This window comes from Oryzias latipes, chromosome 22, assembly GCF_002234675.1.
Source record: "Oryzias latipes chromosome 22, ASM223467v1".
Classification (NCBI taxonomy): domain Eukaryota; kingdom Metazoa; phylum Chordata; class Actinopteri; order Beloniformes; family Adrianichthyidae; genus Oryzias; species Oryzias latipes.
Window position 1 is genome coordinate 5,522,065 of NC_019880.2, and position 15,182 is coordinate 5,537,246.

The 15,182-nt window shown below is 40.0% G+C and overlaps 2 protein-coding genes across 4 annotated transcripts in view; one reads left to right on the forward strand and one right to left on the reverse strand.

Moving 5' to 3' along the window:
* The window catches only part of pld1 (phospholipase D1), a 37,919-nt gene extending 23,565 nt beyond the window's left edge, over positions 1 to 14,354 (reverse strand). Inside the window, exon 1 of one of the 3 annotated variants that reach the window (XM_020713736.2) lies at positions 14,288 to 14,354. The gene's annotated coding sequence lies outside the window, so the exon portion shown is untranslated. Of the gene's footprint in view, positions 1 to 8,281; positions 8,456 to 9,583; positions 9,684 to 14,287 lie in introns of those variants that run through there. The other 2 variants (XM_011490171.3, XM_011490170.3) reach the window with 2 other exon arrangements.
* Positions 12,147 to 14,965, forward strand: LOC101167158 (growth hormone secretagogue receptor type 1). Its single transcript, XM_004082164.4, has 2 exons — positions 12,147 to 14,166; positions 14,323 to 14,965. Exons 1-2 carry the CDS (start codon positions 13,251 to 13,253, stop codon positions 14,634 to 14,636), a joined length of 1,230 nt encoding a protein of 409 aa, XP_004082212.2. The 5' UTR covers positions 12,147 to 13,250; the 3' UTR covers positions 14,637 to 14,965.
* The last annotated feature ends 217 nt before the right edge of the window (positions 14,966 to 15,182 follow it).

Below are 15,182 nucleotides of genomic sequence, written 5' to 3' on the forward strand. Positions count from 1 at the left end.
AAAAATAAAGTTTGATGTGATTTAATTTGACTCATGTTATCTACAGGAGATAAACAAGTCAAACAAGTTCTACTAATCATCTACTGTGATTTTATTTTTGGCAAAGACAACAAACTATAAACTAAATTCAAAGGAGATTTTGAACAATTTCTAACACTGATGGCTATCTGAAAGTCATAAGATTGTCAAGTTTCCAGAGTTTTGGTGTCCAAATGTTTCTGCTGAACATTTTCTGTCAAAGAACAGTCAGAACTTAAATTATTAGGAAAAAACTTTGCAATTTATGGAGCTAAATTGTGACTGTTCAGGACATCAGAACACAATGATTTGACAGGACAGGTTAGTGAAAATGTCATAACATTTCTTTCAACTCAAAGTCAATTTTTAGCTGATTCCTTTTCTAGCAAAAACTCAAATGCAAAAAAAAAGAAAAAAGCTAAATACAGAATTAAAGAAGAACCATAAGGATGTATTTCAGAATTTTGTCACTGATCATCAATAAACTGCCTCAATGTCTCATAAGATTTTTGTCACCTTTTTTAGGAGGTAAAGTACATTTTAGGATACTAAAAATAACCTTGTTTCAAGAAGAAATTTCTTATTTTCTGTCTTGCAAGAAAAATAATTTCATTAAGAACATTTTTCAATAGTAAAACAATCTTAAGTTTAGAAAACGAGTCTTTAATTTCCCTAAAATAATAATTCTAGGTACAACCAGGTTTTTTAACCTGATGGCAACTTTATTTAATTACCTTGTTTGCTTGTTTAAAGAAAATCTGCCAATGGGTCAGAATATGACTAATTTCTAAGGGGACCTATTTTTGCAGTAAATAATATGTAAAACTCAAACTACGTATTTAAAATTTACATTCAAACTACAACTGATCAGCTGCTCTTAAAGGCTGTTCATTCAGTTTTTGTGATTCAATGGCTGTCTTCTTAACCCTTTTGCTATCGTAGATGACCCCACCCTTACTTTCTCGTGTTCTCCCTACCATGACAAAGGTGGAAAGAGTTTATGTAATCCATGGACACCAGTCATTGAAGAAAAAAGGTTCAGAGCACTGTCTAGTGGGTCTACATGACCCAACTCCCAACGTTAAAGTGCCTAGGATTGCACAAGGGTTAATGTACCACATTTTGTTTCACAATCAATTCCTCAGAAACCAAAACTTGTCTAACTTGAAACGAAGAGGATTTCTGTGTTCTTCCTCCACACACAGTCAAACTTCTGACTTCCATGAGAAACCCGACCTCTGAATTTGACATGAGGGAAACCCAACAGGATTTGGGGAAATACCCTCACCAGAAAAAGATGAAGTGGCGCCGCATTCATGTGCAAAGCTCCTGCACTGCGTACTTTGTCACTCATGTTAACACACGCTCATGTGACTTGTTAAACCTCTCCAAGCCGATAGAGAAAAATAGCACTGAACTTCATAGAAGAGAAATTAAAAAGGAAGAAGAAAAAAAATTAATTTGTCACAAGAAAAAAAAATAACAGTTCAGGTCATCTGGCAGTTTCTATAGCAGTTAAAATAACATTTATCAAAAAAGTAAACTTTTTCCAGAATTCTTACAAAAAACAAAACTTTGGTAAACGTGTACTTCCGGAAAGTTGGTTACATGACTACACAACCAAACAAAAGAATAGCGATGACTCAAGCAATGATGCAATGGCTGTGCTGCAGAAAGAACTGCTTAGCAACTGCAAACACTTGCTGGAAAACAGGGGAAAAAAACAAAGTAAGATATAAGCCTTCAGTTTTTGGTGCAAAAGTCAAACTGAGGCCTTAAATATTCCAAAGGTTTCTGACATTTTTTAAGTGTTTAGACTAAAACAAAAAGGTCATCCAGAAGATTCTCTAATGCATTAAAGGTTAAACAGATTGTCCACATTCAAAGGATTCCAAAATATCAAATGAGCATTAAAAGAATAGTAGTTTCTGCTGGTGCAGAGTAAGTAAGAAATAAAAACAAATAACCTGATGTTTAACATTCCAACCAACAAGCCTCAACATGACCCATAGAGTATAGGAGTTTTCTTTAAGGGTGTGGATTCTGTTAAGATCCGTAATAAAAGGTAAGTAATTCCAGTTCCTCTTTGTTTCTCAAAGCATTAAGCTGCAAAAAAAAATCCACAATATTGACTTTGATAGGGAAATCCACAAGATAAAGGTGAGTTTTTTTGCTATATCAATTTGAATTGACCAGCTCTTCCTCTTACAAGCATCTGAAGACACATCTTAAGGCTGACTTAAGGCTGAAATGTTTTTTTAGGGAGGAAAAAACGTTTTCTGAAATTCCAGATGAATTTATGACACAGCAGCTGTTTCTTTCTGCTAAATTTATTCCCAACCTCAGACCCTGAGTCATGTAAAGGTCAAATGAAAAAGATCCTGAAATGTTTACACTCTCAGCTGACGCCGAACATGAATGTACATGCACACAGACACACTGGCTGTCTCCATCCATGCAAATAAAAACAGAGAGGAAACCATTTATCTCTGCAGTCTTCTCCAACAGAACAATTCTTACTTCCTGCTTCCTGACATGTTGTCATGGTGATAATGTGAGCAGCAAGAAGGCTACTAATGTACAATTATATATATCTATATAAATATAGATATATATATCAACGGTAGTAGCTGAGAACAATAACTCAATATTTGTGTGTGGAACATCTGAAATACAGAAGAAAATTAGTGGATCTTCTTCCTTCAATTTCAACATAGACTTTCTCCAAATAACGTGTTACACATGCAAAGAACAAATTCTCCAAATTCCATGAAAAAAGCAAAATGTCAAAACCTTTAGTTTACCACAAAAGCGATAAAATGGAAATAAAGGGTACTGTAAGCTGGGGCACTGTGGTTTCATGTTAATAAATGTATTAGCCACGGAGCAGCTAAACTGATCAAGTCTATCTGAGCAAGCAAAAACTTCTCACTATGGGTAGGGTTGGGATTTTGCTGTTTGTTTTACTGCAGCAGCACAGTAGTGCACAAGTCAGAGGAAGTCCAGGTAAAATTCAAGCAAACTCAGATCACCTTTGCAATTAAGTAAAATAACTTTTTAGTCATCAGAACATAAGATTCAATTCAATGCACATAATGGAGACCAAAAAAAACCACAATGTGATACCAAAACCCTAATGCAAGCGTTTACGAAGACCTCACATCTGAGAGGGCAGGGCGGTTCTGGACAAAAGTTTTGTGGCCTTTTCCAGTAAACATGCAGCCGATCATTTAATAGGCTTTGGTAATCCCTTCTTAAACTGCGCTTTGGCATAATCACCAGGTGAAAGAGTACACTCTCAGTGCGGGAGTGAGAGTATTTGCAATATCTGCAGATTTCTTTTTTCCAGCTATAATTCAGTTTCTTAGATTGCCAACGCCCCCAAGAAGCTTGAACGTTTCTCTCACTTGCTGACAAAGAACATTTTGCAAAAGCAATCTAGTGATGCATTGCAGCTTGTGCATTTCAAGGAGACACAACCCTACAACAGCACAGACACTTTGAATAGAGAAACTAATTGAGCACAATGGGAATTTTTTAGGAGAGCAGCCCAGGGTCAGAGATGAATCAGTTTACTCAGAAACAATTGTTTTTAAGTTTGACCAGGCTAAGTTCTTGCAGGGTGCCACTTTTGGCTCAAAAGGTTTATCAGGATCAGAGTATCTTAGACTCTTTGCGCTCAACATGTGAGGGAAGAAACCACTTTTCCTGTATATAAAAAAAAACAGAACTCTGCTTTTATATTCTTTATTTATTACTCATAAACAACTTCTTAAGAAAAGATCATGCACTGTTTGCACAATACCTATATTTTTTGTACAAAACCATATAGGAATTGTTTCTTACCTTCTAGACAAAACACTTTTTTTATATATATAATTCTGTCATCAATGTCAGAAAAAAACATTAAATTGTTCTTTTTTACTATTTACAGTCATTGATCTGGATTTGATCCAACTTGTCTTGTGATGGAATGATTTGCAATTTTCTATCATGATTACAGATGGTTGATGGGAAACAACTTGTGACGGTACCACAAAATGACTTAAGGTTCCGTTTGGTTAATCAACAATCCAGCCTGTATGAAACACAGCTGACTTATTCCTCCTTTTACAGCCGGTCATGACACTAATGCACACAAGAGAAAGAAGAACCCAACAAAGCTGTGCAAATCATGTGCGGCTATCTGACCATACCAAACGTGGTCCCAGAACAGCCATGTGAGGTTTGTTAGATCATAACGTGCTTCCCTCCTGAGGTTTTATGGGAAGATGAGGTGCCTATAAATGCGGCTCTGCAGACAAACCAACTGAAGCCCTGTTGATGGGGATGTGAGCGGATTCAAATAAGGTCATGTTGGTTTTGGAAATATGCAGCCAGAGAAGGGGAAGAAGTAAATTTATATCACATCAGCTCAGCAGCTCATCAAAAGAACGACAACAACGGAGTTTGTTGGATTTATATGTAAAGGGATGTTTCCAAAAATTAAGCAATCAAATATTCCTTTAACAGATAACAGAAAAATGTTTTTAGAATACCTGCAGAGAAACTGGACTTTAACTTTCGCATAAATCAAAGTTGTGGGCAGTAAAAATAACTATTTTCTGTATTTATCTGTTTCGCTAAAACCTCTTTAGACCTTTGATGAATGAAGACACTCTGCATCATCTGTTTATTTGTAGATTTAAAAAACATTTGCTAAAAGTGTTAGGAATTTTGAAACACTTTTTTTATGTCAGACAATTAAAAAAAAGTTAGAAAAGTTCAAATAAGAATAAACATTTTTTTACGTTCTCCCTCAATGGGGAAACTGCCTTGTAAAACAGCAGAAAGAGAAATAAAAACAAGTCAAACTTGTTTGAGAAGGTTCTGGACTGCACACACATGTATAATTTATAAATTAATGTAATTTAGTTTTAAACAGCTTGTTTTGGTGAGGTGTAAAAAAGAAAAAGAGAAAAGGGAAAAAAAACCGCTAAACCAAAATCTTTTTTATAATAATAATAGTAATATGACTATACGTTTGGTATCAAGGTGTTTAAAAAAAGAAATCAAGTTTATCGATTTATTTGGTCTTTGTTTACAAAGTCTGCCAATGACTCACCTAAAGACTTTTTAAAAATATTAATATTGAACATTGTCATTGAGTTGGACCTTTGTTCAGGAAAAAAAAGCAAAATTACCCTTAAAACTAAATGAAAAAATGAATCAGTTATATTTTTTATGTCCATCACAAATTCCAGATTCTGAGGTAAATGGCCAAAAATTGTGGCGAAATCGAGCTCTGGTGAGCAGCCAATGATCCCATTGATCAGTTCAATTCAGTTTAATTTAGTCTGTTTTGTTTGTTAAGTTTAGTATTCTCCTATTGAATTCTATGTATTCATGATCCTTTTGATTTTATGTTTACTTTACAATTACCGGTACGAAGCCCATTAAAACGACTGTTATTGTGATTTTGGACAATACAAATAAAATTGAATTGAATTGAATTCAAAGAACCACTCCAATAGAAACAGTGTTTTTATCATGTTCTAGTGACATTTTTCTTACGATGGAGAACATTTATTGAAAAAAATAGGCAGAAATTCCATTTCTGAGTATTACTTTATTCAAATCGTTGTGAACCAGGAGCAGACGAAAAAATACCTTTGGAGAAAGAGCTTATTTGTGATGTAGGAAATACACTGGGCAGGCCACAATCTCCCTGCTCCGCTCCATTCTGATGCAGCTTCTTGCAGACAAATAGATCCATACGATCCATACGTCTTTGTTTTCCTCGTCTGAGCTGACATCTGGATCTAAACTGTACGGCTGGATAGATCTGATGTTGCTTGCCATTTTTATTGCGCTGCCAATGTTAGGTTCAGGGTGTGGGGGGCTGTAAGCAAGCGGGAGAGTACGTGAATGGAGGAATGACGGTAAGTGGGGGAAGACTTGCTCCCTGCCAACAGTCCCACCTACAACTCATAGCCAAATTTCTAATGAGCTACTGCTGCAGTACCGTATGTCCTAGAAAAATGACACCGTTTTTTGTTTTTGGCTAAAAAAAACGGCATCATTATAATTAAAAGACCACTGGAAATAGATCAATATATGATCAGAGTGGGTCTTTGAGAGCATTTTTTGCAGCTCAGTCACATCAGTTTGTTTAAAGTATGTTTGAAATCTTTGTCTGGAGTGTCAAATGACTAAAAGAAGAGCGGAGGCGGACCGAGCATTTCTGTCAACATCGGCAGAAGCGCCACCACTGTTTCCCATGGAGTGTGAAGAGAAACATGTGGATCGCCTCATCTATTCCCAGATGTGTGATGGAGAACTTGAGGTTTTTTCAAAATTATCGAGGCGAAAATGATAAAAGACCATTTGTGCAAATCCTTCCTGGGTAAGAAAAGAACCCCAGTGCTGCACACGCTCAGTCACGTGCATACAGTACGACCAACATAAACGCTGCTTGGCATTTATAGATCTGTTGGTGCCAAGCTCCTCGTGGCACAGATGGTACTAATAGAGAGAGAGAAGAGAATTGGGAGGGAGACGCAATAAGAGAGGTCTGTGACACCTTTTTTTCTCTGCCCACACTAAAGCTGCCTATTATCTAATCTTTCACACCATAGATAGAGGGGTTAGGGGCGAGAGCCAGAGAAAGGAAGACACAGTAAATGCAAGGGAAAAAAAGAGAGAAAGAAGGGGATCGTCATCTTTGCCGAAGTGGAAACACAAGGCATCTTTGTGCTGACGGACGGAAAGCACAGCTCCCTCTGACTGTTTGGGCCAAAACCTGCTTCAAACTCTTCAAAATCCTGGAAAACTGTGGCTTTTCCTGATTCCCGTGAACTCACAATACTGTAGTCATGAATAAAGGAGAAATATTTGTTGGGTTTATCTCTTAAAGTTCCACTGAAAGATATGAAAACTAAAAAAAAAGAAGAAGGAAAAACAGATGTTGGCGCTCAAAGCGTTGGAGTCAAAAAGGGTGGGAGAAAATCTTAGGGTGGATGGTTTCTCCCTCAGCTGGGTCTGTGATGTTGCAAAGTGAAATTGGAACTGCACATTTTCAGACCAATCAAATTTCCCTCAACTATAAAAACAGATGATAAACATGCCGTGTGAAGGGATTCTGCTATTTAGACTTCCTTTAGGAAAATGGTCTCATCAAACCTGTCAAAAGTTATTTCCCTAACAACTAGTGAGACTGTGAACTTACATGGCCACATTTTCTTTTTTTATAATCCAAAAATAAAGGTTTCTTCATTATATTTTGTGTTTGGAAAACCACAGAATGCAATGTCTTGTAGCAGTGACACCTGGAACACATTTACAGTAGTAACTCTGCCTAACTTGTTAAAAAGAAAACGTTTCAGTTGTCTACGAATACAAGAGGTGAATTGCAATAAAAGAAAAAAATGTACCAGCTTACGAATTCCAACGCTCCTAACTGATGTTTAATACAAACACTTAAGCTACAGGAAATAGGGAGCAGGTTTAGCTCGTGCTGGTTTGCGGCGCCTGCCGTCCGTGAAACCAGGGTTCGACTCCAGGCTGCTCCCTGTTCCCTTCTCTACCTCTGCCGGTTCCAAGCCCGGTCTGAGAAGGTTGCGTCAGGAAGGGCATCCGGCGTAAAACATTGCCAAATCTACCATGCGACTCAATCGCTGTGGCGACCCCTGATGGGAGAAGCCGAAAGTGGAAGAAGACTTAAGCTACAGGAAATGTAAAAGAGCATTCCCACACTTGAAGCCTCATACAGCGTATTGGCAACCTAACAAAGAACTGCTGAGGTCACACCTCTTCCCCCACTACATGCCACAGGAAAGGGTCATGTGTACGCCCCACAAAGACAACAGAAGAAGAGAAGACTGAGAGGGAGCTGGGTTTGCTTCTCCACATGAAACGCCATGTGCAACAACAAACTTCCACAGCTCAGACAGGGAACAGCCGCACAGAACAGACACACCTGGACTTAATTTGAAGCCACTTTATCAGTTTTTCAGAACCTTCACATATGTTTTAATTACTGAAAATACAAAGTGTCCATAAAAAAAAAGACCCAGAGAGTGTTACACACTGATTTTGCAAAAGATAACTGTACTGTCAAGTGCACGCTTTCATGCCTTTGCAAATATGAACGCATGACATTATTAGGAACAAACTGCCACGAACCTGATCACAACCCAAATCCAAGGAGTGCCACGCAAACTTGTAATGTATCTTCCAAACCCCATGTACACAAATAGAACAAACAGAGGGAGACATTACCAACCTGCTCTTTCTGTGGACGGGCACGCCACATGTTTGCTCAAATCCTGTGCTTTCACTGACTGATCAGCAGAAGTGAAGCACACAGGCAGCTCCTGTATGCACAAAGAACTGTACAGAAGAAGAAGAAGCACCCAGTCCTATAAGATCCCTTTACTGCAAACCACAAAGAGTAGTGAGAAAGGAAAAACTAACTGTGAACTCCTCAGAAAGAGGAGGAGGTGCTCCAAAACTCTGAACCAATGACAGACTGTGATTCTCCCCCCTGGGCTCGTCTCATTGGTCAGCGGAGAGCGCTGGACTTGTGGTGAGGTAGGAGGAGACCTCTGGGGGAAATACTGACACGGGCTCTGCATTTTTCTCACCACTATCCCATGTGTTTGTCTAGTGGCTGTGCTGCAGCGTCCATCCACATGTGCTCCCGTGTATTCACAGCACCTTTCTTTGCTTTGATCTGTACATATAGTCAGCCAACTACCAGTAAGACACTACAGCTGTTTCAGTGAAACCATTTGAATTTGGCTGCTTCCCCACTACCAAACGCAGACTGACAAGTCTGCAGAGGGTCTGTGGGTTAAACCGGAGGAGCTGTCCCGTTCAAAGGTTGACTGCCTCTCAGTCGCAGAAATGGAATCAATCTCTCCCTCCATCTAGAGGGTGAAATAATGTACTGCTGTGCTCACATGATGGCCGCACACACACTTAAGACCAAATGCATGCCTGCCTTCACCGCCGGACCTTTAACCTGCACTCAGCCACACCCTGATTGACCATTACTATTTGAAGTGACCACCAAAGCCTTATCCACATGTCAATCAACAACCTGAGGCACACTAACCATCAGCGACATGTGGAAAACCTTAAGTGGGACCCTTAGACGGAATAAATAGCCACTAAGGCATATTGAAACAAACTTTGCTATGCTTTGGTTTGATATTGTTCAAAAGTACAAAAAAAAGGAGAAAATTGGTTTTCACGTGTTGAATAATAGTACATACAGTAAGAAAAAAAACACCACTTTCATTACTTCCTGTTCCCAGACGGCGCTCCGTTTGCATGTTTGATTTGCGTAAATAGTAACATAGGATGGTAATTTGACTTTTTTCCAGCTAACTACATTCATCATGAGAGCAAACTCAAAATAGAGAACAGATTAAAAGTACACTGATTATAGAGGACATGGGTTGAACCTTCAAGCACAAAATTGTTGTCTACATGAGGTCATGTCAGAGAGAATCATCCACACACACACACACAAGCTGGTCCAGACACACTCAGATTATTTAACATCCACTGCTGTACTTACCAGATGTGACGAAATAGTATTTTTCAAGACACAGCTCTCACCACAGGTTTCTGGCTGTTGTCCTGTAAAGTCGTCTGTCTTCCTCATTTTCATGCCTTACCTTGAAGACGCACATTATGATTCAGCGGTCATAAATATAATGCTATCAGCTGGTAAACATGGCGCAAAGGGCAGGGAGATAACAGGAGCTGTGCAGTAGGATCACAAAAAATAAAGAAATACTTGATGTTGAAACTCTGATTGTGATCAGATTCCCACCCATGTTTATTAAAAGCCAAACTAACCTTTAGTCTTTTATGAATTAGATTCGCAATCACCACAAGTGATATCACATCACATGATTCAGACACTAAGAAAACACTGTAAAGATTACCTAGAAAGCTTTTCAGTTTTGATCTTTTAAGCTGACAAACACTTCCGTATTTTCAGTAGTTTACAGAAAGGGAGACAATCAAACTTGGAGAAATGGGCAGTTTGCACAGTGAGTTCTGGAACGTCTGTTAGGTTTTACATACAAACTGGAATTGGAGCAGCTGAGTTCACCCAGGTAAACTCATTAGCCTAGTGGTAGTGTTTTTTCCCCTGAAGCTGAAAGGCCATGGGTTCAAGTCTGCAGTTGAGTCATACCAAATATTACATATGGGACCCAATGCCTGTGTCCCACTCTGATCATGGTTTGATACATCTTCAAAGCATTCCCAATGGTCTTTTAAATATAAATATGCTGTTTTTAGTCTAAATCAAAAAACTTTTCTAGGACATAGTTTCTGCAGAGCGGCAGTAATTCATTCAAAATTTGACTTTGTGTTGCTCCGTTTCTGCAGAGCAACCTCACCCCACTTCCCCTCCTAATCATGGAGGAGAGCAGGGAGCTTGTGGCCCAAACAGCGTATTTTTTGCTTCAGAAATAAGCTCTTTTTACAAAGGATTTGAATAAAGAAATACTCAAGAATCCAATTTTAAGATTTTTTTTTTACATATGTCATCCATCATCAGAAAAACGCTACAAGAACATGAAGAACATGTTAAAACTCACCACTTTAATGGATGGGTCAAATGTGGAGAACAAATGTCTTACATCTCCTACACAATAATGGGACTTTAAATTGAAATTTTAGAGGGTATATCAATAGCCAGAAAACTTAAACTGTGCCATGCATAAGATCTGAAGAACTACACAAGCATGAGCGATCATTATGTACTGATTTATCACTTTAGAAAAGTTTATAACAGAGGGAAATATTGATAATAAAGTTGTGCTTCAATGTTTAATGGAGGTAAGATGGGGCAAAACCCCTCAGGATTGTAGTATGACCTGAAAAAATACTAGAGTATCATCTGCAAAAGAATGAACATACACAGATGAACCGAAAAGTTGATGTAAAGGTTGTGGGGCCACAGCACAGAGCCTTGAGGCACTCCTTTGAAAACTTAAACTATAAAAAGAAGCTAATTTAGTCAGTCGATATGCTGTTATCATACTTGTGTCTCATTTCAGAAGAATACCATAATTGTAACATTTGCAGTTTACTTGGTATCTTAGACTAACTCTGATGAAAATCATGAACATTTTGATTATTGTTTTATTCTAATAGATGTTAATCAGGAACAGATGTAAAAAATGCAGTTTAAAAAAGATTGAATTTATGCTGGGCAGGAGACAAGCTCCCTGCTCCACTCTGCAACAGGGCAGGTGGGGGGAGGGGGCAGGGTATCGGTTCCTCCCACAACCCAGAGGGGAATTTCTAATAAAATGCTGCTGCGCTGCAGAAACTATGTTCTGGAAAACAGCTGTGTTTTGGTTTAATTTTATTTTATCTAAAAAGTGGTGTATTGAAAGACCACTGGGGATGCTTTAAAAATAACTCAAAAGGTGACTGGAGAATTGTGTCAAATAAGTAAGACTGTAAGATGCTGTACTCCTTAAATTAACCCCAATCAGAGCTGAGGTTGGGAGGGAGAAGGGAAAAAGGCACGTCATTTACAAAACCACAATCAGTGTCCAAAAAGATAAACAGGAAGTTGATCCCTCCTTGTTTTATAGAATTTTTCAAAGTATTATCTGTGACTGATATTTTATAGGAAGAAAAATTATATAAGAAGCGGTGTTTTGCGTTAAAGGAAAAGTTTTAATTTAGTTTTCACATTTTATTCTTAAGCTAATAAGTTGTATTGCTCTATTTACTCTAACTATTCTATTAGTTTTATGAAATCTTCTATGCCAGGCTCTACTCAATAAAGCACATCATAAAACAGGATTTTATGCTTTTGTTGTGATATTTTACACATATTTTATCATGAACTCCTAAAACCATGCTTACTAAAAACATTTTTCCTGCAAAGCAAAAGAGAAAATCACAACACTTTATGTGTTAAATCAATATAAATATTGAGTTCACGTTAAGTTTTACATTGCGGCTGTGATAAGAGGCTTTTATTGTCCTGGGGGCATTTAAGGAGTTGCCCAAATGAAACCTTATTTTTGTTTCTTCAGACTTAAATTCAAAAACGTTTCAGGATTGATTTAAAAAACTGAACTTGGAAGTCAAGAGTTGTGCGCAAGCTGATTCTTTGTGTTTTTAATAAAACTTCAGTGAACCAAATAATAGGTTTGATGAAAACTCAACCAACCATAAAAAGAGATGATTTTTCTTTTTAAAAAATACATTCTCACAGGACCTTTCTTCCTAGCAGAGCTAAGATGTGATTTGTGTCACACTTTAACTTTCTTAACCATCACGTGGACGAATTTACGCTCTGAAAGATTTGTTTTGTGGGGGCTAAAAACGCTGTCCACATTGGTGGCGCCTGTAGGTGTCGTTGCAGCTCTGGACCCGCAGCAGAGCGCCCCTCACCTCCTCCTTATGAACAGCATCACTTCACCTGATGTTGTTTTGCACACTGGGAATCAGGATCCTCTGCACGCCGCATCTAACGCGTCTAAAGCACCTCAAGCTGGATTTCTTTTGCCTTTGACTCATTTTATTCCCGATAAACTACTCCATGAAGCCTTTTTGGAAAATGCTGAAAATTCGTCGCTCTTTCCTGATTTTTGTGAGTTTCATAAAACTGTCTCCTTTTTCTCACACGGTCTTTGTGTTCACCTTGGTGGTTGTTTTTCCGTTTGGGTTTGAGTGACTTTGGAAATGCGGAGTTTCTTCTTGGATGTGGGTCCATCCCTGCCACCCTATCACTACATCATCGCTTGAAGCTCACTCACTGTCACCCGCCGCCCGACGTGACTCACTAACCGATCAGCTGCCCTGGGTTTGTCTGCCCTGCGGGAAGTTGCTGGACGTGACGGGACTTGTGTTTGTTCTTTCGTTTTAACACTAAAAGAAATACCATTAAGTAAGGATAAAAAACAGAAATGCTGATTTTCTATGTTTTTATTTCTAAAACGTCCCGATGACAACAATTCAGCTGACAAAAATGTGATTGATGTGCCTTAGGACCTCAGCTGGAGGTTTGGCTGATGGTTTAGATGCCACAAACATATATATTTGCTATGTCTGTGTCCGGGTAATATTGTATTTCCTGCGCAAAGAAAACGCTTTTACGCAGTGGGTGCCCGTGACATTCGCTTTTACGCACCAACGCTGCGCAATTGCCGCTAACCTCGGTGCCCAGACGGAGATGGGAGGAGAAAAACTCCTCTCCGGGGGGCATGAGGAGTATCCGACTCAAGGTGACTTCAGCAGCCAGGGGCAGCCGCGGTCCCGTGAATAGTTGCGGCGCCAGCATGCCCTCCTGGCCCAATGACTCTGAGTGTCTCCCTCCAAACTGCAGCTGGGAGGAGACCAACAACGGCACTCGGAACCTGGAGTTTTCTCTGCCACCACTTAATTATTACTCCATTCCTCTCCTTGCGGCCATAACCGTCGCGTGCACACTACTGTTTCTGGTTGGAGTGACCGGAAACGTCATGACTATTCTGGTGGTAGGCAGGTACAGGGACATGCGAACTACTACCAACTTATACCTGTGCAGCATGGCTGTTTCCGACCTGCTTATTTTCCTCTGCATGCCTCTGGACCTGTACCGCATGTGGAGGTACAGGCCCTGGCGCCTCGGGGATGCGCTCTGCAAACTCTTTCAGTTTGTGTCGGAGTCGTGCACGTACTCAACCATACTGAGCATCACTGCGCTGTCCGTGGAGCGCTACCTGGCCATATGTTTCCCGTTACGCGCAAAGGCTTTGGTCACCAAAAGGCGTGTGCGCGCTCTGATTTGTTTCCTTTGGACAGTGTCTCTTTTGAGCGCTGGCCCCGTGTTCGTCATGGTGGGAGTGGAGAGGGACATCACGGAGCCTCCCAACTTCAGCTCATGGATCAACGAGACTGGCTTGTTTTTGGACGTTGGGGACACGCGGGAGTGCAGGATGACGCACTACGCCGTGGAGTCTGGACTGATGGAGGCCATGGTGTGGCTCAGCTCAGTTTTCTTCTTCATGCCAGTGTTCTGTCTAACAGTGCTCTACAGCCTCATAGGCCGTCGGCTGTGGCAGAGGCACAGGGAAACGAGCGTAAGCTCCCGAGTGGCCCACAGGGACAAAAGCAACAGACAAACCATCAAGATGCTCGGTAAGTTTGAAGGGTGCGCCAATTAAATAAAAAATACGCACCAGACGCATCAATATAATTATGACTTTTCAAAACAAACATTGTTTCTCTTTGTTTAAAGAATAAGTCCTCATCCACTTACAAGTCTTCCCTTCTTTGCTCCTCTTCTTCCTGCAGTGGTGGTTGTGCTGGCCTTTGTCCTTTGCTGGTTACCGTTCCACGTGGGTCGGTACCTGCAGTTCCGGTCTCTCGACGCGCCCTCCCCATTACTGTCCGTGTTGTCTGAGTACTGCAGCATGGTGTCCGTGGTTCTCTTCTACCTGAGCGCCGCAATAAACCCGGTCCTCTACAACACCATGTCCTGGAAATACCGGGGTGCAGCGGCGCGCCTCTTTGGCCTCGCAGACAATCACCCGGCACGGGGCCGCACCGCCAGCACCGTGAAGGGAGACAGCTCCATCGGATGGACAGAATCCACAATCAGCCTGTGAGCTGATGGTCCAAGTTTGTTGTTGCTGTTGTTTTTTCATTCTCATCTTCAGAAAAGTCACCAAAAAGCCATAACTTCCGTCAGGTCAGAGACTGTCTGCAAAGATAAAAAGGAAAAAGCAACAAAAACTGTAGACTAAAAACTGCGGTTCCAAGTGTTTTCCCGCCGATTGTTTCCACAAGTGCCATAGATTCATGCAAGACAATGAGAAGATGGGCGCTCACACCTCAAGTGCTCCAGATGAACGCTCGCCAATGCATGCGCATACATGCTCCTTAAAGAGCCACATTCTTTGACAAATGCCTTATTTTGCTTCCATGCTCAAAATGTAAAAAAAAAAGACTGAGGGGAAGATATAACACACATTCATTGTGTTACATCTGCTGCGCATTATATCTTACACAAGACTCTGTCGGGCAGGAACTTCTGAATTTTCTGAGGGGCCCAGGTTGAAAAAACTGCAGGGGATCAAATTCAGAACAAATACATAAAACATTAATACAATGAAAATATGGATGTTATGATTACTTTAAATCTAATGTAAAGG

Coding starts and splice junctions, on each gene's coding strand:
- LOC101167158 (XM_004082164.4), top strand. CDS start 13,251: ATGAGGAGTATCCGACTCAAGGTGACTTCAGCAGCCAGGGGCAGCCGC. Junction 14,167..14,322: donor ACAAACCATCAAGATGCTCG/GTAAGTTTGAAG, acceptor TTCTTCCTGCAG/TGGTGGTTGTGCTGGCCTTT.